The sequence below is a fragment of the Cetorhinus maximus genome, chromosome 12 (genome assembly GCF_964194155.1).
Source record: "Cetorhinus maximus chromosome 12, sCetMax3.hap1.1, whole genome shotgun sequence".
Taxonomy (NCBI): domain Eukaryota; kingdom Metazoa; phylum Chordata; class Chondrichthyes; order Lamniformes; family Cetorhinidae; genus Cetorhinus; species Cetorhinus maximus.
Window position 1 is genome coordinate 95,877,446 of NC_135890.1, and position 23,529 is coordinate 95,900,974.

General features: G+C 37.3%; 1 protein-coding gene across 2 annotated transcripts in view; it reads right to left on the reverse strand.

The window, feature by feature from the left end:
* Nucleotides 1-1,447: 1,447 nt before the first annotated feature.
* The window catches only part of bcl7a (BAF chromatin remodeling complex subunit BCL7A), a 69,090-nt gene continuing 47,008 nt past the window's right edge, over nucleotides 1,448-23,529 (reverse strand). For both annotated transcript variants that reach the window (XM_078554144.1, XM_078554143.1), the window contains exons 2-6: nucleotides 22,033-22,114; nucleotides 19,677-19,773; nucleotides 14,237-14,404; nucleotides 7,276-7,400; nucleotides 1,448-6,319 (exon numbers count right to left, since the gene is read on the reverse strand). In XM_078554144.1, the coding sequence (XP_078410270.1) occupies nucleotides 6,245-6,319; nucleotides 7,276-7,400; nucleotides 14,237-14,404; nucleotides 19,677-19,773; nucleotides 22,033-22,114 (547 nt within the window). In that variant the 3' untranslated portion in view covers nucleotides 1,448-6,244. The remainder of the gene's footprint in view (nucleotides 6,320-7,275; nucleotides 7,401-14,236; nucleotides 14,405-19,676; nucleotides 19,774-22,032; nucleotides 22,115-23,529) is intronic.

A 23,529-nucleotide genomic window follows, 5' to 3' on the forward strand; every position in this document is an offset into this window, starting at 1 on the left:
GAGCATAGTTTAAAAATTAGAGCCAGATCCTTCAGGAGTGAAATTAGGAAACACCTCTATAGCAAGGGTGGTAGAAGTTTGAAACTGTGTTCCACAAACAGCAATCGACTCATGATCAATTGTTCATTTCAAATCAGAGATTGATTTTTGTTATCCAAAGGGATACAAGGAAAAGGGAGCTATAGAGAGTTAGGCTGCAGATGAGCCATGATCTCATTGAATGGCAGCAGATCAGGCTCGTGGAGCTAAATGGCTTACTCCTGTTACTATGTCTTTCATTAAACACAGGCCGTTAGGTCTTGGATCTTCTGCCTCATTGCACATAGCTCAGTTTCCAAATGCAGATTTGAACTATACAAATCGAGGTTCTAGATTTGATTGCTGGACTGTGCTGAGTTATCTGATGCTGCAGTGTATACAAAAGATCAACCAGGGTTTGTTTGGCAGCTTAGTACATTTTAAGGAAATCAAAGGAAGATTCAACAAAAGCTATGCTGTTAAATTTTATAATTTATAATTTTATAAATAAGTAGCTTATTAAAAGGTTTAAGCTTCTTAATCAAAAATATATACATGGGATTGATCTAAGATGGCACATCAAGGCAGATATGAAATATTGCCAAAGAGTTACATGGAAGCATCAGTGGCACCTTCAACTCTACAGACAACTAATACTTAAAATGCAAGCTACATTTTAAACAGTTAAGTATATAAACAAATGAATTTTATATTACATAAGCTGAAAAATAAGTAAAACTATAAACTAATGGGGTTGGAGGAGAAAAAAAACAATAAAAAGGTATAACCGAGATATGTGAATAGCAATGAATACTGTGTAAAATCAAATCTCTATTTGAAGAATCAGTACTTAAGAAAACAAATTTCTGGTTTCATTGTTCCATTTCATGCATTAGGTCATTGAAAACTACAAGCAATATCCATCCAAGATCAAAAGGGGAGTTGAGCACAAGTTCCCCATATGCTGCTGACCTCGAGACGACCACCACCACCCACCCCCACCCAGAAGTTGTCAAGACATGCAGCAGTTTTGAAAGTGTACTTTGCCTTATTTCTAGACTCTCAAGAATTCTAAACTGCATCACCATACTATCATTAAATGATTATCTCCAAATTTAAGATGTTTTTCTACAATGAAGTGTCAGTTCTGAAAGTAGAATCTGACTATAAAAAATAAATTTGTAATGCAACAATATTGAAATCATTTAATTTTGGATGCACTGGGAGAAAAATGTTAACAGATAGAAATGTGTGGGATCTTATTTCTCTTATGGTTATTAGTTGATCAGAAAGTATGTCAAAATGAGCATGGTGTTCCTGTACAGTTTCATTTTTGGTTAGGTTCCGTATCATCTGTATTTATAACCTTTTGTCATCCATAGGAAATAAAAATACAATACATAACTGTTAACTGAATAAAAACACAATGTGTTATACAATTTTTTTATTCATGAAAACAGAGCCATTGTACATGGTACAAACCATACTTGAGAATAAATAAAGAAAACATACTGCTGTACAACACATTGCATTTCAGTTGGAAAGTGTTAAGTTTTTCATGATAGCTTCTGTCTCTGGAAATCATAATAGAATGGGCAATCTGATCACAAATTTATTCATGTTGACACCTGGACAGTATTCACTTAGCTTTCTGTAGTTAGAATGTAGCAGTAGCATGGATTTCAAGTCCTAAACTTACAAGAGAGTGTATGCTGCCATATTGATTTATTAGTAAATAAGCGCCAGCACTTCTACAAAGATTTGGAATGTAGTTCTTCAATTTCTTTCAACATAAAAATTGGAAGGGCAAAATTTGAAAGACAAAACTTTAGACAACAGAGTTAAAACACTCATTCTGGCCATAGCAATATTACAGTCCAGCAATATAACAGCTTAGAGTTCAACAGATATAGATGGGATTTGTTTTAAAGTATTCCTCAGATGGAGGAAGCTTCAGGGAGTAACTAAAACGTAACAGAAGTTCCAACTTTCATTTTATGAGAGGAAAATTTGCACTATCCCCAGGTTTCTTTTAAATAAAAATTACATAAAATTTTTCTGCTTTAGCTGTGGTGCTGCTTTCATGATGAAATGAAAACCATTTTATCTACTTTTCTTTTGCCAGAAGCTTTCTTGAACATACAACTGTACATGTTTCAAATGGAATGAAAGAAAGACAATACCCAACTTACATCATACAGAAATGCTATTAGCAAAAGCCAAACTTAGTAATGGAAGGCAAGACTACACCCGATTTTATAAAATATTCATACCACACCTACAAAGTTCATTAGTGTTGCTCATAGCTTTAAAAAATTATACTGTTGAGCCCCTTCATGACACGAGGTATACAACTTTAACTTTCACTGCAGCAGTCTTGAAACTAAAAAACCTACATAAAATTCACTCAATTTTGGGGGTTATTATACACCTCGCCACTTTTATTAAACTCTCTATTAAAACTTGAACTATTTTTGGTTTACGCATCCATCGCGTACAAAACCAAAAAATGTAAAAGAGTTTAACAGTAGTAGTAGTAGTAGTACTGTGGAACCTAGTTAAAAGTTTTGTCGGTCCCCAGTAGTTTATAACAAGGTTCCAAAGTAAATCAGAAATGAACCACGATTACTTGGACTAGTTATTTGAAGGAAACAGGATATTAATTTTATATCTTTCTGGGATTGATTTTGTAAGTCCTGCAAGGAAAAACAAAAAAAAAAAAATTGTTTCCTTTAGGGTTTTCAAATAAATGAAATCTTCCCTATGGACCTGGTACCTAAAATAGCTCTGCCAAGGTCCAAGAAAAACTTGGACCACTAAACTAAGTACAAACATGTGACTCAAATATGTCAATTACTGTACAGGAATTTTCAAACAGTATATATCTTCAGTACCAAGAAACACCCTGTTTCTCCTGTCACTATTCAGTATTATTGTATTTAGAGAGTTTCACATCATTTGATATTTGGTTATGTGGTTCAGTTATACTAACTGCAAATTGATCCAATTCCACTCAGCCAGTTTCCAAATTGTAAAATCACAGGCCTATTTGTACTCTATAGGCAACAGTAGAACAGGTTCAATTTATGAGACTCAACTTTAGTAAGTCCCCATCATAAAGGAGTACTTCACTTATGAAAATTATGCAATTAAAAAAGTGGCCAAGAATTGGCACATCAAGCATTTTACTAAAATGCTGCACATGAAAATGCAAATTATAAATTAATTGGGACCACTTCATACAATGGCTTGGGTCTCTAGACTCACTGGATACATTTTTTGCCAGTGCTATTTTCAACTTCTGAGCATCAGAATTTTGAGCACAAGATCATAAATGAAACAACCAGACATACTAAGTTCCTGAGTCACTGCAACCTAGTGAAATGCACAAAGTAGTCCCACTAGCATGACAAATAGTATTCACGTGCACACAATGCTGACATTCCATCTGTATAGGTCCTGCAATACAAAGATAACCAAGCAATAAATTCAAAACCAACTTCCACTCCCTACACCCAAAAAGTATATAAACCAAAAACTGTAATCGAAACACCAGACATACTTTTTAGCCAACTGTGAAAGGACAAAATGGTTGAACAATTCAATTTGCACCCAAAACGAGAGCAAAATCTGCAGAGCAATGCCAGTCTGTGCCAACCCGAGACACAAGCTAAATTTGGCTTTGTTTAAATGCTGCTGTGAGCACAGGGTACAAATAGATATCTTGCTGTAGTTTCCTCTTTGGGGAAAATGGAAAATTGCCAAGCTTCCATGCTGATATGTTGAATCTGTGAAGGGGGTGGGGGGGGAGAATGGGTCCTCAAATGTACCAGCAGCAGTGAGCCAGAGTTTTCAGGGTCCAAGAGGCGCATTCTTGCTTCTAAGTCCAAAAAATAGAACTCCACACTTCCTGGGCCTCTTAGCAGTCCCGTCAAGGATGGGTCGCTCAAAGCCCAATACAACTAGGTAGACCATGCAGTTTGCAATCTCTGCTAATTTGTACTGCACTCAGAGCCTCAAACCAGTGTGGAACTGATTTGCAAATTTGAGTCCAATGCTCATTTCAGGTAGACGTATTGTCTGAACCAATGTGACACCAGGTGCTGGTCTGGCACATCAGATCACGGTGCAAAATTGAGCTGTTTGCAGTGTGAATGTGATATTAAAAACAGATGGCCATGAGTTGAATTTCTCCACCAAAATGCCTTCAGATTCATGTCTTAGACTTCTTAAGTGGCCCAAGTGTTAGAAATTCAAACATTTATAATAGGAATGCTATATACTGTTGGAGTTCAATTTTATCATAAAGTTATCAAGTATTCAATTCATTTTAAACAAAACTATATCAAAACATTTAAGATGGAAAAACTCAGGCATGTGAAGCATGAAAGAGTGATAATCTTGAGCAAATGAATTGTCAGAATCATATGTATTCTCGTTCTTAGCACTTGTATGCAGAGCGCAACTGCAATGCAGTGCAGGTATATATACACACAAACTTTATTTCCTTGAATACAACCGTGGCTCTGAACTTCTCTGATGCTCAGTTCCATATATTAGTGCTGGAACATGGGTCTCAAAAATAACCAAACAAGTCTCAAATAAATAAAGCAGTAATGCCTTTAACCAGTTTCCTCAGTTACAGCATTTAACCCAAAAAAGCAACAAATATCCTGTCACAGGGAAATGTAATTGTCAACATTTTAAATGATTAAATGGTACAGGTTTCATTCAAATGAGAATGAAAGAGGTAAGCAAGTCTACCAATACTTCAGAATTGGAATTTAAAACATTACCCTATTATCAAGTAAAACCAGTCCAAATCCTAGAAGGGGATTCCCAAGTTCACACTTGTATCTACATCTTTAATGCCACAGCTTTCAGGGCTTATAGGGGATCCAAGGGTTTAAATCCACAGAAGCCTTAGGATTTCACTTGTACTACACAAAAAGTGATTTAAGAAACTGTTCCACTTGTAAATAATTGTTTTTTTGCTTCTGAAAATGTAACATTTGACATCAAAATAATTATATTCCCACATCTTCGGTCAGAAATTTCCTTCAGTACTGAAGAAACAACTCTGTGGGTGGAGGGTTAGCTTGCATTAGCTGATAAAACAGAAACTTGATGTACAGAAATAGTTCAACTATTAATGTTTTTAGAAGGTGAGAACTAAGGTACAGTATTTGCATTTTCTTCCATTTCTAAAAAGTCTTTCCACAACAGGCAGCGCCCAAAGACTGCCCTGCTCTCAGGCCTGCCTAAGCATCACTAAAATCTGTTGCAAACTCTCTATGAACTACCTCACCTTCCCTACACAGCACAGGTTCATTTGGATGCTCTTATGTAATGACTCATCAGAACATTCTCCAAAGGCCTATGAAATATTTTTAAATCTCAACTATTTCTGCTTATACTATTCATTATTTAATTTTCCTTTTACATCCAGATTTCTGGTTAGTCCACAAGATGAATCCAATTACACATCTACCATAAATGCCATTTGTATAGAAATTTATTTTCAACTACAAATAAGTCTATTGTATCCAGAAATCCATATTTTCACTCATTAGTAAATGAACAGAACCTATATACATGGCTGTATTCAAGGAAATAGATCTCTATAGATACTTGTAGAGTGTTTTAAAGTTGCAAACCTAAACATGAAAAGGACTGAATAGTTCAGACTTTGCTACACTGATTAAACATGATCACAACAGAGTCTTACTACTTTCAAGGCAAACATAGGGCACTTTCTGTAAATAGTGGTTTTTTTTTAAAAAAGAGGCACAAAAATGGAATTAAATGGCATGAATAATGGATTTCACACGAATGCTAATTCTGACCTGTACCATCATTAAATATTTTACAACATAAATAAAAGAAATGAAATACAGCAGCAAAAACATGTGATCTTGACAAGTTTTATAAACTACCAGTGCGTAAACCCTCCTGAGTCCATTTCTTCTACCCCACCCCTCCCAGCTTTAACAGTGAAAGTAATTTAAATATATAAATCACTAGAATGTGTATTCACAGGAGAAATTAGTCAGCATCATATCTGTCCAGTCTTCCCAAATTTTCTTGGATTATGACCCAACATTCGTTTGTGGTCAGTGGTTCCTCCGTGTTCAGTATTATGTGAAAGTTTCTAGAAGATCGGTCTGAAATGAGGCCTGTTGATGTACCTTTGCATGGAAAATGACCCCAGAGTTTTCTGGGCAGCCTAACTCTCCTCAGCACTCTGCTGAGAAGTCTCTGTTCTGATCTTTTTTGGAAGTGGCTCCCCATCTTCAGATTCCTAGGGGGAAAAAAAAAATTAAGTTTGACTATCAAACTAACATTATCCTCCCTAGGATGTTACTATTAAAGTTCACAGTAAAAGTTTGAGTGTAAGGAAGTTGTACAAAGTTCAATCAACAACAAAATAAACTTTTATAAAGTTCACACATAGACAATGACCACCTTTTATTCTGAAAAAGTAGTGATGCAAAGTAGTTTTGCAGGGAAGCTTTGGCGGAAAGCACTGTGCACATTATAAATGTTTCCACCAAAATTCATATCATCAACCCAATGCTTTTAATTGTTGAAAAAGTAATGAATGCAGAACACTCCACATGCAATTGTTCTGTGAAGTTCAGACAAAGGAACATATATTCCAGCCAATGTCATTTACCAGAGAGACAACTAAAGAGATGACAATCAAACCATATTTATGATATGGTCATTGATGTAAATTCTAGCTTAATCATGAAATGATTATCAGGACAAGTATTGTTTAATTATTTTTAACCAGAATAGACTTCAATTAGCACAAGTATACTTTCCACTTTAATAAGACTGCCTGCCCTTGGATTCCAACCTGGTTCAGTTTATGTCGGAAAACTTATGTCTTATTTTACTGCAAAGTAAATGGGAGTCAATGCATCTGTGAATCAATCAACTGCACAGCAATGCTTTTCATGAATTAGAGTTTTGCCTCATTGTCTTAGAAGTGCATTCTTAAACTCTATATCCAAGCAATAAAATTATTGAAAATTCAGAAAAGTCCAGCTTAACATCTTAGATAATTTATCTTTTGAGTATTGCTGAAAAATGAGACATGCAGTTGAAGCTTTTCACCTTGCACTTATCAGGACAGATCTGGTATTCTGTACTACCAACTGACAATTTATCTTTTCAAAAAAAATTCTGTAGTATAACAAATGCTAAATACGATTGGCATTTGTTGCACTGTTACAATTTTCTAATTTGTACCTGAGTATCTTTGGTAGTCTCTGCGCTCTCTTTCACTCCTGAAGGTTGCACATCTGATTTCTCTAAATCAGTCGGAGATAATTCTGGGGGAGTTTGGGAATTTGACTCTGCTGGCGGTGACGTGTCTACAATAAAAGAAAAAAAGAGTAAATGTAAGATTTATTAGGTTATCTTATTTTTACAAATGTACCTGTAATACTAATACAAGGATTTCACAAAGATTAATATCCTTAATTGAAGACAGGCACTATCTTAAGATGGAGATTCTGTAAAGGTAGTACTCAATAATCTGATAAAAGACAAGCTGTAGACCTTGAGTTTGCTAGAAACATGACATAAAAGAATGCTCAGTTGAGTCCCTCCCTCCAAGAAAACTGACCAAGGACATTTTCTAGCAATCTGGTACTTCAACCAAATGTTCACCAATAAAATACAAAAGCTGTCCTCAATGATGCAGTTTAGGTTACATTATTGGGCACAGAAATTGGAGATTTTCAGTTTAATAAATTTACTTCCAAGAAGCTTAAAAGATCTTTTCAAAATACACTTTACAAACTTTAAACTGTTAAAATCAATTCTAATTTTATCATTCTACAAACAAGACAAAGATTATTGCCACACCAGACCTGAGGTCAATGCACTGACCAGAGTTTGGAAGTCACACGGTCACATCCAGGATTTCACTCAAATTTTCATTCTCAGCCATTTGGGGCAAAATAATGCCCATTACCCAAGGCCTCACTCAAGCACTTTCTAGCAAGGAGTTACAAAACAGCACTAGCATACAAGCAGGCAGCCAGCAAGTTGCCTGCCAGCCCTTCAGCAGTTAAATGGCATATAGATGACCTAAAAAGGAGAAATGGGGTTTATAAAAGTTGAAAAAAATCTCTACACATTCTAGTGGAATATTTTGGCAAAATTGTTTCAGCATGGAAAAATATTGCTGCCAAGAATTTTTTATACACAAGTGTAAAGTATAAAATTCCCAAATTTACGTACAGAACAATTCTGAGAAATGGATACACATTCTACCCCTTCACTCAAAATAATCCTATAGCATTCAATTAAAAACACACGTTAGTGTTCTTTTGGTCTATATATTTGAATATATTCAAGCTAAATTGAAAAGATAATTGTACCTAATCCATAACAGGAGCTCCTTATCAAATGTAATAAGTCAAACCATTTCTAAAATTCTTTCAAAATGACAGCATAAAGACAATAATAGTTTCTAACATGGTCATTCAATAGAGTCAAATTTAATAAGGAAAGTCACTTTGCCCGTGGGGTGTTTGTTCTGGGTGGGGGGGTGGGAGAACTGAAGCACAGCCCTATTAACAATTTTTTTAATAAGGTATTAATATTAATGTTCAAAACTTGAGCTTTCAACAGCTGAATGCTTTCTCTCCACCATCATCTCTAAGAGAAAACTGGAATATACGAACTGTACAAATATTTATATTTTTTGAGGGATAATTGTTTTGATTGTCTGACGTGTATTGCAAACAATTAAATCAGAGAGAGCAGATGGAAAATTAAAATTAGTTCAGTCCAAATACTTTTAAATTCCCTCAAAATTATAGATTTAACACATCAGGAAATGTTGTGACTGTGCAACCTAGGTAAGTCAGTAACTTTTTAAAAACAGATAGCCCCCAGAATATCTGCCAAAAGGAGCCTAGGTCTTTATCAGAAATATTCTAGGTTAGTAAATTTCCAAAATTAAGTCAGTCACAAATTAATATTCCAGACTGACTATGCTAAAACATTAAATCCACAACTTTTAGTGCCAGGGAAGGATCATAAAAGCCCTTTATAAACAAACAGCTTGTCTCACCTTGGTGAGCATCTTGCAATTTAGTACCTTGAAACAGTCTATAGTGCAGATTATATCAATTATTACTAAAATAAAAGCATTTCAAATATATCAACTATGAGGAGTGGGGTTAATTGAACCACTCAGAGTTGGTGCAGGCTCAGTGGGCTAAATGGTCATTGTGTGCTGTAGCATTCTATGATTAATATTAAACAGTAGCCTCAGGCACCAGAGTTCAACTTAAAAGCATGAATAGAAAAAGGGTTTGTAATTCTTTAGGGGAAGCAAGAAATGCATTGTCAGGACTGTGTGTGTAAACTGGAAAAACTCAAGAAGCCTTTGTAAATCAGTGCCATACCGAAATGCTGCAGGACAAATGCCAAAAATCTTACAAATGGCGTTAAAGAAATGGATTTGTCTAGCAAAGTCAAAATATTTCAAAAATTGAGAAGCATTTTTGAGATTATTCATTAACAATTAAGTATTTGACTATAAAATATGTAACTAGAGCAGTAAATAGAGCATACCCATCCCCACAACCAAAAAATTCAACCATACAAAATTCACAATATTTGTTTTTTTTTTGAACGGACAAAAAAGTACTGCTAAAATAACTGAAATGTGAAATCTCAACATCCAGAAGCACCCTTTTAATTTCTCCCCCCCCCAAAAGAATTTGAATATTTTAAGATTCATTGTTAACTATGAACCAAAACTAAATAGAGCTTCAGAATATTGTACAGACCAGATTTTAAACAGCCATGACACTGCTGTTGAGTATACAACTGCTTTTCCATGTTCTTAACCAGCCTACAATGCATACTTAGTGAAGTATTTAGTTTAATCTTCTGGAAAAAGCACCTCTGGCGGGATTACTGTATTATGAATGGATATCATCATGGATCATGCTAATATACTTAAAAGGAGATATTTTTAATATTTAAAGATGTAGTTTAAGGGCTTGTTCAGATTACTTTTCTTTATTTATTCTCTATTGCAATGAATAATTAATATTTATGCAATAAAGTTTATTTTGCAATGAAAATAGTTATTGTTTGGGTTTATTACGAGGTACATCTTTGAAGATTAGGGAGCTGGTCAGTCTAATTTTTGCTGCAAATTGAATAGCCCATTTACACAAGAGTTGATGTAGAAATAGAAGTCTTGCCATGGTTACCAGCATAGGGCATTTGCTGGGAGGGGAATAGCATGAATAATTTTAGCCAAAATGATAAGGTAGAAAAGCCCAGCTTGTACTATACAGAGTGGAGGTGACAACATTCAAAGCAAACTGGAAAATGCATCAAAATATTTACAAATATAGTACTCTGTTGAATTTGATTCATTGGGCTGTTTATAAGATGGCTGATACTAAGTATAGAGCACAGCAACCAGGTTTGTGTGCAAATTGAACCTAAAAACATGAAACCTTGATCCAAGCACAAAATATGAATTACACATTGAGGGCCTGAATAGTTAATGCATAGTTTTAGGATAACAGGTTTTAACTCAACCATGGGCCAGTCAAGGCACTTGGTGGAAGAACTATTTAAAAACTAAGTATTTTCCCTGAAAGTCAGTGAATATACACTAGCTGAATCATATAAACCGGAATAGACTTGATTTGATCCCTGCTCCATGCTGAGTTAGACAGTTTTAACTGGACTACTGTGAGTACTACAGTTGGGTTTTAGCAGCCCCTATTTAAGAAGAGGAAACTCAGTCTGGGTTTCCACTTTTGATCATTACCAGTTATCCATGGTAAAAATAAACACATGCTGGTAATGAATAAAGACAGGATGGACCGAAGCTGCAATCATCAAATAGGCTTCAGACACTTACTGACCAACATCATATATGAATAACACTTGAATGAGGTGAAGGGCATTTGGTATCATTAGCTGTACCACAGCAAAGAGACAAAGCCTACACGAGTGCAAGGAAAGGAAGAAAATTGGCATGGGAAAATAAATCTCTGAAGTGTCTGAACATTCAAAAGAGCATTGTAGATAAAAAAAAAAATCAAATTACTACCATCTGATCTTAGTTGGTTGAATTTTGAGAAATGTAAATGTGAAGAGTATTTAGAACTAAGCACTTAAGGGCAGGCTAAAATTGAACACATTACTGAATTGTTGGAAAGGCACTGAATTAAAATTAGAGTAATTACTCCCATAAATAATCCTAGAAATTATGCACCAATATTTAAGCTTTTTTTTTAATGTTAATCTTATAAAAGGTGGCTTGTAGCTTTAATGTGGGACACTCAATCAAAATTTAAAATTAATTCCAATCAAATATTTGTTACTGCTAAAGTTGAGTTTTTCCAATTCTCAGCTAAGCAATTAGATAGCCTTGTGGTAAAGAAAATACACAAGTACACATACATGTATACACATACACAGAAACCTATCCCGTCCCACAAAGCACACCTCTTATTGGTAGACATGGAGGAGCTTCTATGGTGCCTCTGAAGAAGTCTGCTACCCAGACGGTCCCGTCCTCCCAGATGAAGGACAGCTTGGAGGCAGGAAGGCATAGAAAAGGAGATTTCAAATTAAAACAATTACAGGAAAAGTTATTTGTTTAGCTATCTAGTTTAAATTAATACATGTGTTTCTTGGTTACTTGGCTTGAAAAATTCAAATTGAAATCTCATTGAAAAAATGAAAATGTAAGCTACGTAAATGCTATGCAGCTTCCACCACATCCCCCAATCCTCCTGGCACAAATTTACTGTCAATCAAGAGGCAAAAGCAGGCAAGTTGCTCATGACCCATGACCAGGGGGACTTTCAAACATTTTTAAAACCAGAGTAGTAATTAAGCAAATGCTACATCTATGTGTTCTTATTGGTTTTATTTCACCAGCCCTCAGGTAGCACAAATTCACTAGGCAAGCAAGATTTTCATCTTCTGGTCTCATTCCCATACTCTCAAGTCGTAAACTAAACCCATCAAAACTGGAAGTTAAGCCAAGCAATTTCTGGACTAGAAAAGAAACTGAATTTAAACCAATTCACAATGTTTATGTAGTGCATAAGCTCATGATTGCATAAGAAAGTATAAGCAGAATAAATACCCTTTTATTCCCTTCCACTGGCCCTGTAGCAGTATAGCACTGCAAGCAGTAGATACCAAAGTGCCAAATTTTCTGGTAATAAATGAGGGATAAAGGGTATTGCAGCCCCAGGTTACTTAGATTTTTTTTTCAGCTGAACAATGGGATTGCAAGTACTAAATCAGGAGAGCAGCATAAAAGTCTAATGCAAGGTTGAATAGTTGAAAAGAAGAATGATCACCTGCAAGGCCACGTGATATTCTGAGATTGAGGTTTGGACCTTTCCAGAGAGGTCACTTTGCAAACTCCATGTACTGCCAATTAGAGAGTAGACTGTTGACCTCCCCAGAGAACAGGTCACATGGATTCCTTTTGTGTATTATCAATTCAAAATCCATCCTGATCGCCTCCTAGAGATCACTCCACTGACAAGACAGGAAATGAACTGTACAAAAGGGACATAAAAAGATCTCCAGCAGCAATAATAATAAAAGCTTCTGAAGAGGATAAACAGAGGAAAGATTTTCTTTACCCAGGCCTTTGATCTCAACAGTTTCTACATTTTACTCGTTGCTAGTTTATACACTCTTATTCCCTGGTAAGCAGCTGGATTATGACTTGATAAACTTGCTTCAAAATCATTAATCTTCCACTGTGGACACCACAAATCAGCAGCAAGCACGTGCCCTGACATCACCTGTGTAAAATGTCTATGAACTCTAAAGTACACATTACAGAAAATAATGGATATCCAGCAGTATTACAATGCTATCCAGTCATCTTAGACCTCAGATAAAGCAATTACCTGGCAATTTCTCATGGAAATCCATTATTTGTTATGTAGTTTTGTTACTCAATTTTAAGTCAAAACAAGACTTCTTTAAAATTATCTTTTAAGTTTTCTAATAAACTAGCCTACAAGAGTCTAGGTTAAATGCCCCATTTATTCTGAGTTAACTAATCTCAGTTGTGCAGCAACAGGCCACTGCAATTGACTTCAGAACCCACGTAGTAGGGAGCTAGAAATTTAAAAAGGCAGGATTTACTCCTGACTGCTATGAGGCGACTCCTGCTGGAAAATGCATGTAGCTAACAGGTCAGCTTGGTGATGACATCTATAGGTTATTCACCACCCAGACTTCCACAAAGAACTACCACTTAGGTGGGGTATTAAAGGACTGCTGATCCCAATGGAACTATAAGCTATAGAACCACAACAGTCAGCACTTTTCAGCAGAGAAAAGTTACAACCTTGAGAGAGCAAACTATTTTAAAAGCAAGTTATAGATTTATAAAAAATCATACTAAACTTTAAAATAGTGTTATTATGTAGGTGCATTGCATACTACAGGCAGCATTAGACTATAGCATGACATTATTTATTTGAATACTTTGGACAGATAACTTTAAGGTATGCTCCTCCACATTTGTTCAGCTTGAACAAATTTGCATTAAAAATTGTGTAGTTGAAAGATTTTAAGTGTTGTGCAACATTTTACATAGATCCAAAATAGCAAAACTGAAAGTAAAACAAAAAAAAGTAACCATAGGAAATGTCTCCAGTTCTGGTAAAAGGCACCATAAACTCGTGTTTCGTCATACCCCAATCCCATTACTGATCACAAGACCTTATATAGACATTTATCTCCAGCATTAAAACAGGGACATTGTTGATATTTTTGAGCATTTCTCTTTGAGGATTATCCCACTTGCTTTATTTTCCCCAAAAGCACACCCATAGCTTCATTTGCCACTCTCTCCCCTACATGCAAAAATTGTGTGGAATCTATTGTCTTCCCTTCTGATAAAATCTCCAAAAAAACTGTAAAATACAATGCAGTGCATTCTTTATTAATATAAAAATACACAATGGGCAAGTATCATGCTCACAAAGTTTACATTTCCATAAATATAATTTGTTCTGATCTTCCACCCAAGCATCAAATGAATTCAAGCATCAAAGCTGGGTGTGACAGTCTCTTCCACTTGCAAAATAAAACATTAACATGACTACAATTTGATTTTGAACCTAGGACTCTTCACTAAAGTCCTGATTCCTATCCCTAAATATGTTTGAAGCCTTACCTTCAGAGCTGGGTTGGTCTTTGATAGGGGGCTGAACTTCCTCAGTTCTAGTCTCAGTGCCCTCTGCTTGGGTTACTAAGTTCTGCTCTGGTGCAGGACTTGGATTGCTGCTGTTCTCCTGCTTCATTGGAGAGGCATCCGCTATAGAGCTCTGATTGCTGTTCTCGTCTAATTTACAAACATCAAAAACATTCAATCAGATACAACTTTTATTTTTACATAATTGACAAAAAGCTGCAGGAATGAAAGGGAAGGGAGAAAGGGAAGAAAGGAACACTTCCAGGTGAACACAGCGAGTTTTCTCTCCCCCCTCCACCCCCCAAATAAAAGCACCTGACTTTTATGACAGATGTTGGAATGTGAATGGTTCAATTTCATTAATGTAATTTTGCTGAATGCCCAAGATAAAACATCTTATAGTTTTCTGTATGTAAGAGGTCTTTTTATGTTGTATTTTGTTCTACCAAGAACGTGTAATGTTCTCCCATATTTGTATTTTCACAATTTGTGCATTGCAGAAAGCCAACCCACCATGTTCAAAATCAGCCTTCAAAGGGCCTACAGAAATATAGGATGGAAAAGGTATATGATCCCTCCTGTATGTTTTTTAAGTTAGAAGCAAATGTGACACGAGGAAAAAAATTTTTCACACGAGTGGTTCAGGTCTGGAATGCACTGCCTGGAAGTTTGGTGGAGGCAGGTTCAATCGCAGAATTCAAGAGGGCACTAGATGATTATTTGAATAGAAATAATTGTGCAGGGTACGGGGAAAAGGCAGGGCAATGGCACTAGGTCAATGCTCATTTGGAGAGCTGGTACAGACATGATGGGCCAAATGGCCTCCCTCTGTGCTGTTAAAATTGTGTGTTGGAAGACTGGGAAAAGATGCTGAACTGCCACAGTGAGCCACATGTGCTTAAAGACTCAATTTTGTATCACAAACCAAACACACTGAGTTGACTCAGATTATTCAAGTAATCAATTGAATGGTCACAATGGCATAACAAAAAAAAATTGTCAAGGTTGGTAACTTTACATTTTCTGGTACCATAAGTTGCCCAAGGCTTACGCACTGGAAGATAAGTGTGGTGGAGTAAAGGTACTTAAATTTTGGTATGCTACTTGCGACTGTAGTAACTACTTAGTATTCCAATACAGAGTTTCTTTGGCATGCCATGCATTTAATGTGAGTGCACAAATCAAAAACATGAATTAATTCATAAAAACTCACCCACAATAGGCAATTCCTGGTTCACAGTAGGGTCCAAACTATAATATTTGTAGCTATGCAATGATGTAGGTTGTAATTGATAGCAGCACAATGAATAAGACAATTGTGTCTCAATTATTCTCTTCCACTACATCTGGTGTCTCAGTCACTAGAAATCCCTTCAATTATATTGTTTGTTCCAAAGTTCAATAATCTTTTAACTGTGTCCTTTACCTACCTCTGTCTCAGTGCGCATCTTAACTTAACTCAATATTAGCACTGGATTACTATGATACAGTAACTACTTTTCCCTGTGCTGTTAAAAAAACTTACATATGGTGGTGGGGGTGAGGAGTAAATAAGGAATCACATACAATGTATCATTAGAGTAAAGCATTCCCAATACTTAGTTTAAAAAACACACTAAACATACCCTGGTAAAGTCTGAAACTCAGTCCATAATTTTAGCTGCAGAGGTCAGAATCAAGCTCAACAGCCAAACACATAGGGCAATAATTGAACTCTACATTCCACAGCATAGGAATTCTACCCACAGAGTCTGCCAGAATTTTCGTTGATTAGCACCCTCCTCCAACAATCCCTCCCATGAAAAATTCAATGGTCATATAGAACCACTCGCTAGTCAGAATTATAAAATAATTGCTTTAAAAAACTACAGTGGTTAATAAATTAAGCAAGGGACTGTTTAGCTTTAGCAGGAAAGGATGTGCAAAGGAATATGAACTCCATCATATATTAAGAAAATGGTGAAGAGGAACGGGCAAAAAGGTTGTTAGTAGAAAAAACAACTTATTACAAACCTATATGGATCATTGTGAATTAATGAAATGGGCGAAGAGAGAAATGAGAGAAGCAATACTAAAAGAGTTCAAGTGGTTCTTGGAAAACTTTTAGGCAATGGAAACAGCACTTGCTTTTTTTTTAAAAAAAAAGATTTGAAGTGTGATGAGAAGTTATTAATCCTTACATACAGAACATAACAGCAAGTAAACATCATAACTGACTGCCTGTCATGGGAGAATGGCTAAGATGGATAATAAGGCCATTGCTCAAATATACTTTATGAGCAGTTTGTCTAGACAGGCATACTTCCAAGGTCAAATATTGAGAGGTTTCTCAGATTGAACCTTACCAAAAGTGTCCTATTTGACCCTGAGCTAAACTTAAATGCCTGAGGTTGTTGGAGCTACAGTGCTACCATGGACTCCGATCGTGTCACTAGCATCAGCTATCTCTCATCACCACCAGACATACCACCCACAACAGTGTCCTCATCACTCATAACTATCACAGCACTGTGATAATGACCACTCCCTGGTGTGTAGCAAGGTCAGGCTTCAGCCAAGGAAACTATAGCACTCCAAAAAAAAGTCACTCTCAGGCCAACATTTGTCATACCACTGACCCAAAAAGGACCCAGGAGTTCCTCAATATCCTCGATCAGGCTTTTTCGGACAACAATGCCCAAGGCCTGGGGCGATGTCAAATGAGATCATGGGCGCAACACCATCTATAAAACATTGCACTCATTGCGTGTGGGGGAAAAAAAATCAGAGAAATGCCGACTGGTTTGAGACTTATTGGATAGAAATGGAGTCAGTTACTGCAACCAAGAAGAGAACCCTCATGAGCTACAAGCAAGTCCTCAACAAACAAAATCTAGATGCTCTGAGTTGCCAGAATCAATAGCGCACCAATCAATACTGGTTGAAACTCTGCAACAGCACACGATCTGCTGCTGAATCTGGGGATTCTAGAGGGATGAAGAAATCAGGAAAGCAACAGGCCCAGCAGCACCAAATAAGCTCCCTTAAAGACAAAGACAGGGATGATCATCACTGAACCTAGCAAGCAGATGGAAAAGGTGGAGCACTAGCAATGTCACTGAAGAAGCTCTCAGCACCATTCCAGACTTTCTAGTCATGGACGAGCTGGACAGCGAACCCACCATAGTAGAGCTCAACAAGGTTATTGACTGCCTTGCCAGTGGTATAGCCCCAGGAAACAATGGCATTCCGCCTGAAATCATCAAAAGTGGAAAACCAACACTGCTGCAGCATCTCTGTGAGCTTTTGTCTCAGCTGGAAGATCAATGCTTCAAGGCATTTCTGATGCAAAAATAGTCCCCTTGTACAAAAACAAAGGGGATCGCAATGACTGCAACAATTACCAAGGCATCTCCTTGTTAAGTATTGTAGGGAAGGGTCTTCACTCGTGTTGCTCTGACCAGATTGCAGACCCTGGCATCACACACTTTACTGAGTCTCAGTGTGGCTTCAGAGCTGGCAGATTGACAGTAGGCATGAATTTCTCACTTTGGCAGTTACAGGAGATGTGCCACAGTCAGCACAGGCCACTCTACATTGTCTTCATTAGATCTTATCATCAGCAGAGGCTCACTCTGTAAACTGCTGCAGAAAATAGACTGTCTGCCTGGATTCCTTGGTGTCACTTCTTTCCATAAGAACATGCAGTTTAATCAGTTACAATGGAGCGTCATCGGAGGGTTTCAAGATCAGCAACGGGGTAAAGCAGAGCCGTGTTCTGGCGCCAACTCTCTTTGGCATAGTTTTCTCCGTGCTGATATTGTACGCTTTCAGCAACTCAGATGAGGATGTCTACCTGCATGCCAGAGCTGTTCAGCCTGGTAAGGCTGCACACCAAGACCAAAGTGTGTAATGTCCAAGTTCATGAATTGCTATTTGTTGATGACTCCACACTGGCATCCCATACTGAAGTTAACATGCAACAGCTTGTATATCAGTTCTCCCAGGCCTGCAAGGAGTTTGGGCTGAATTTCAGGAAGACCATAGTTATGGGCCAGGGTGTAGAGACTCCACCTATCAACATCAACCTCCAGGGTAGGTCGTCATTGAGAACTTCACTTAACTTGGATCACAATTACCAGCAACCTATCCTTTGATGCCGAAATCAGCACCAGGATTGCCACGGCCACAGCTGTCATGTCAAAGTTGAGAAAGTAGAGTGTTGACCAACAGCAAACTAACCGAAATATACAAAGCTCCATGTGTACCAGGCTTGTGTTCTCAGTACCCTCCTTCACAGTAGCAGAACATGGACAAAATTTGCATGCCAACCTCTGCTGCCTCAGATGAATACTGGCATCTCCTGGCAAGAAAGAGTGCTGAATATGGAAGTACACCAGCGTGCAGGGCTCCCCAGCATGTCTGACCTCAAGTCAGTGGCAACTCCATTGGCTGAGTCACGAAAGTCGAATAGATGATAGCCACATTCCCAAAGGCATGCTCTATGGCGAGCTTGCTATTGGCACAAGACCAAAGGGTCACCCACATCTGCAATACGAGGGCATCTTGCAAGCTTGACTTCAAGTTGACAGGGATTAGAGTCGATGCATGGGAAGTCCTCGCCGCTGACTGAGGTGCCTGGAGACAAGCGGCCAGGAAGGGCATGGAAAAAGCAGAGAACAAAATAAGTGACTAGATGGCAGAAAAGAGAGCCAGCTGGAAAGGAAAAAAAAAAAATCAGTCTACCTCATTGAAGGGACTGCCACTCACACATCAGCTTCTACAGCCGCAACAGACAAATGATCAAAAGTAACATATATCCTGGGCACAGTCCATCATCTCCTGAGAGTGATGGATGTCATCACAATCTTTTTAGCATGTCTTCTCTATTGTTCTGTCCATAATTTCTCTCCTCTTTTAGTGTAACCTTCACATTATCCATTTCCTTTATGAAAGCAGATGCAAAGTGCTCATTAAAATTTGTACCATGTTCTCTGATTCTACATGATTTCCCTTTGGGTCTCTAATAGGATCAATCTTTTCCCAGCAAACCACTTACACTGCACTGTTTATAACAATGTTTAAGCCAGTGCCAAATCTAAAACAAATTTTCTTAAATATTAGGATAGAAATTTACCCAAATAACTTTTCCAGTATTTTAAGTAAGGTAGCAACCACTATTTGTGGTTAAGAATCACTCTGAACTTAAAAAAAAGGAAGAGCTCATATTAACTACATGAATCACCAAAATTTATAACTGAACATTGCAAGAGTTATGTACTCAATTCAGTTCTATATTTAATATTCCACAGATTACAACTGCTGAACAGTGTACATTAGCCAAGCAAAATTTTTTGGAATTAACCAGAAGTAACAGCTGAAACAAAATATGCCATTAAGAAAATAGTCTACAATCTACCAAACACACAAGAAATACACCTACCTTGAATATCCATCATGCCTGGTGAGGAGCTGTTTTCTGGGGTTGTCACTTCAGAGCCACACTTGTCATCTTTCCCCTTTTTTTTATTTTTGTTCTTCTGGATCAAACAAAACAAACATGGAGAGTTGACTTTTTTATTCTTTCATGGGATGTGGGAGTGGCTGACTCGGCCACCAATTTTATTGCCCATCCCCAATTGCCCTCAAGAAGGTGGTGGTGAGCCACCTTCTTGAACTGCTAGAGTTCATGAGGTGTACGGACACCCACAGTGCTGTTTGGGAGGGGTTTTGACCCAGCGACAATGAAGGAACAGCGATATAGTTTCAAGTCAGGATGGTGTGTGGCTTGCAGGGGAACTTGCAGGTGATGGTATTCCCATGCATCTGCTGCCCTTGTCCTTCTAGGTGCTACTGAGGAGCATTGGTGAGTTGCTGCAATGCATCTTGTAGATGCATCGATCTAAAATTCATATGATTTCTGCAAAAACAGAAAATGCTGGAAAAACCCAGGTCTGACAGCATCTGTAGAGAAAGAAACAGAGTTGACACTTTGAGTCCTTATGACTCTTCTTCAGAGCTAAAGAGAAGTAGAAATGTGATGAAATTTATACTGTTTAAGGAAGTGGGGGTGGGGGTGGGGGCACGCGGTGTGGAGCAGGTGAAGCTGGACAGAAGGCCAGCAATAGATGGGGGCAAAGAAGAGATTGATAAAGATGTCATGAACAAAAGGACAAACAGTGTTAATGGTGGTGGTAAGAACTAAAAAAGGAGCTGATAGTGGCTTTAAGGTGAGAAAACAGAATGTGATAATAGCAGGACAAGGGTAAGCACTCTGAAAAGAACAACATTAACAAGTAACAGATGGCCCTTGTTGGGATGGAGGGAAAAAGGGGATCAAAAATGGGATAAAAAGTAGGGGGCATAAAACAACGAATAAATGCATGAAAATAAAAATGAATAAAAATAAATGGATAAAAAAAATTGAAAAAAAGGGATAAAAAAGACATTGTTTTATCCCAGTTTCGATCCTTTTTCCCCTCCACCACCATCCTCTTCCCCACCCCCACAAGGGCCACCTGTTACTTGTTCATGGTGTTCTTTTCAGAGTGCTTACCCTTGTCCTGTTATTATCATATTCTGCTTTCTCCCCTTGAAGCTACTATCAGCACCTTTTTTTTAGCTCTTACCACTACCATTAACATTCCCTTTGTCCTTTTGTTCATGACATCTTTGCCAATCTCTCCTTTGCCCCCACCTATTGCCAGTCTTCTATCCAGCTTCACCTGCTCCCCACCCGCCGTCCCCCACCGCACCCTGCCTCAAATAGTATAAATTTCATCACATTTCTACTTCTCTGTAGCTCTGAAGAGTCATATGGACTCAAAACGTCAACAGATGCTGTCAGATTGCTGAGTCTTTCCAGCATTTTCTGTTCTTGTTTCAGATTTCCAGCATCTTGCAGTATTTTGCTTTTATCTGCAAATTAGGCCTTGTTTATGGTGAACACTTCCTGAACTTCCCAGTGTCAAGATTTTTGTGCAATACTTTTTATAACATTTATGATGGAAATTCCATACGCAAATATTTATAAATGCAAGAAAGCCATGAAAGATATGGTACTAGTTTAATACGTGAAAACTTTAATTGCAGCATATCAAACAAGTTAAGGCCTTACACCATTGTAGTGCACTGATCATTTTCTCCAACTGTGTTTGAAACTCAATTTTGTTTTTCAATAATAGACCCCTATTTACAGGGGTCCACCTATTTATAGCAACCAGAGCTGCAACCTCCCTGCTCTCTTTGCTCACTCTAGTTTAGTGGCTGTTCTCAAACTCCTCACATTGTAACCACTGGCCCCATGACCCTTAAACAGGCACCAGCCTACCAAAAAAAAAAATTATTTATATTCCTCCGACTCCAATAGCTTTTCCTCCAAGTGAACTTTCTGTCATGGCTATTGACACAATCTGATTGATGCATTCCCACAAATTGCTCAAAACTTGTTCTGAATTTTTTTTCACCTCACTTACTATTATCCCCCTCAACAACTGAAATCTCTAGTGTCCAAAATAAGGGTTTAAACAAAATGAAAAACAGTTCACAGAAACATGACGACATTTACAAACTGGATTCTTTTTTAATGTCTTTGTTAGAAGTGTATACTTAGAACATTTTCTTATACTTAAAACTCTTTTAGAATTATTTATTCTGTTGTTGGATCCACAAACAAGCAGCACATGTGAGAATGGAAACAATACTGTCTTGCCAACTCACTTCAGTAATAGTCAGCTGCCTAATTTCCATTTGATGCTCCACTATACCCCAATACATCTGACCGCAGAATAGCAACTTACTTCATCAACTTTAGGTTCCGTTACGGGTACCCATTTGTAGATCCTGAGCGATGTGTCACCAACAGTTACCCATTTCTTCTCCCTGCATTTCAGGAAATGAACAGATTTAAAACGCAAAAGGGGATACCACTTGAAATGTTAAACAGTTAAAATGTATTTATTTTGTGTAAAAGCAATTACAGCAAATTTAACTTGGGTTCTTTTTTAATTAAAAAAAATCAAAACTGTGGTTCTGATAGCATTGCGTTGTGGTTCTGATGGCATTGCATACAATTGTTGATAAAAGCAGACATCTTATATAGAGTTTGAGGAGATTCAGAATATAAAGCCTTTTGGATAAGACATTAAACAGAGGCCCAATTTTCTGGTCAGGTGGATGTGAAAGATCACATAGCACTACCAAAACAGCACAAGGGAGTTCTCCCAATGTCTAGTTCAACAATCCTCAACCAGATGAACCCATTTTTAGTGATGTTGGTTATCTCACTGCTGTTTGTAGAACCCTACTGTCTACAATGTGGCTTTCATATTACCCCATTTTAAAATACAGTCACTGTTGTAATAAACTGCTTCATTAGCTCTGAAGTGCTGTGAGATGAGCAAGGTATTTTATAAATGCAAGTCATTTCTTTCTTAATATCAAATTGTTTTTATTAAAGACTTACATAAAATCATTGGAGTGACTCCATTATTGATTTCCCATCACTGCCATGGCTGTAATTGGGGAATCAAACCTAGCTCAATGTGGTGCATGCGGTTAACCACATTCCGAGATGTCTACGCCACGATCATTGATGGAATATCCAGTTATTGCTCATCACTAGATTTTTGATAGCATGTAAAAGGCACATACACAAGTAAATTTTACACATTAAACAATGCAAAAATATTGGGAAGTTTCAAAATTTGGAAAAAAATTGTAACTTTCATTTAAAAAGTTGTTAGAGCTGAGCAACTTATGCATTTGTGATATGAAAGTTAAAAGGACGCTGACTTTTTAACGTCCCTGCAGTAGTTGTACAAATCCCATGATCTATCCACGTGGTCAGCTTCTGCCATCTATGCTATCGACACCTAGCTCTAACTTATTATCATCCTTGCTTACCTGCCAGTAGACTGGCTGCCATCCAGTATTGAATAAGTCGCATCTTCCTCCAGCTATCTCAAATTCCATACTCTCTCTGCCATCTCCATATCCTTCTGGTGTTGAACATTAGCAATCTTCGCATTGGTTCAAACTGGAGCAGAGCATCTGACCTCTATCTTCATCATGGCTTAGCATTGCTCATCTTCCACCAAAAATATATGCCTTTATCACATCCAGATTACATTACTCTGATGCTCTCTTGACAATGACTCATCCACCACTCTGCATAAATTTCTATTTCAATCTTTGCTACACATAACCTATTCCACAATCACACTTTCTGTTCACTCTTATCCTTGCTGAACTATATGTGCCACAAAATATCAAATTTTAAAATTATATTCTTGTTT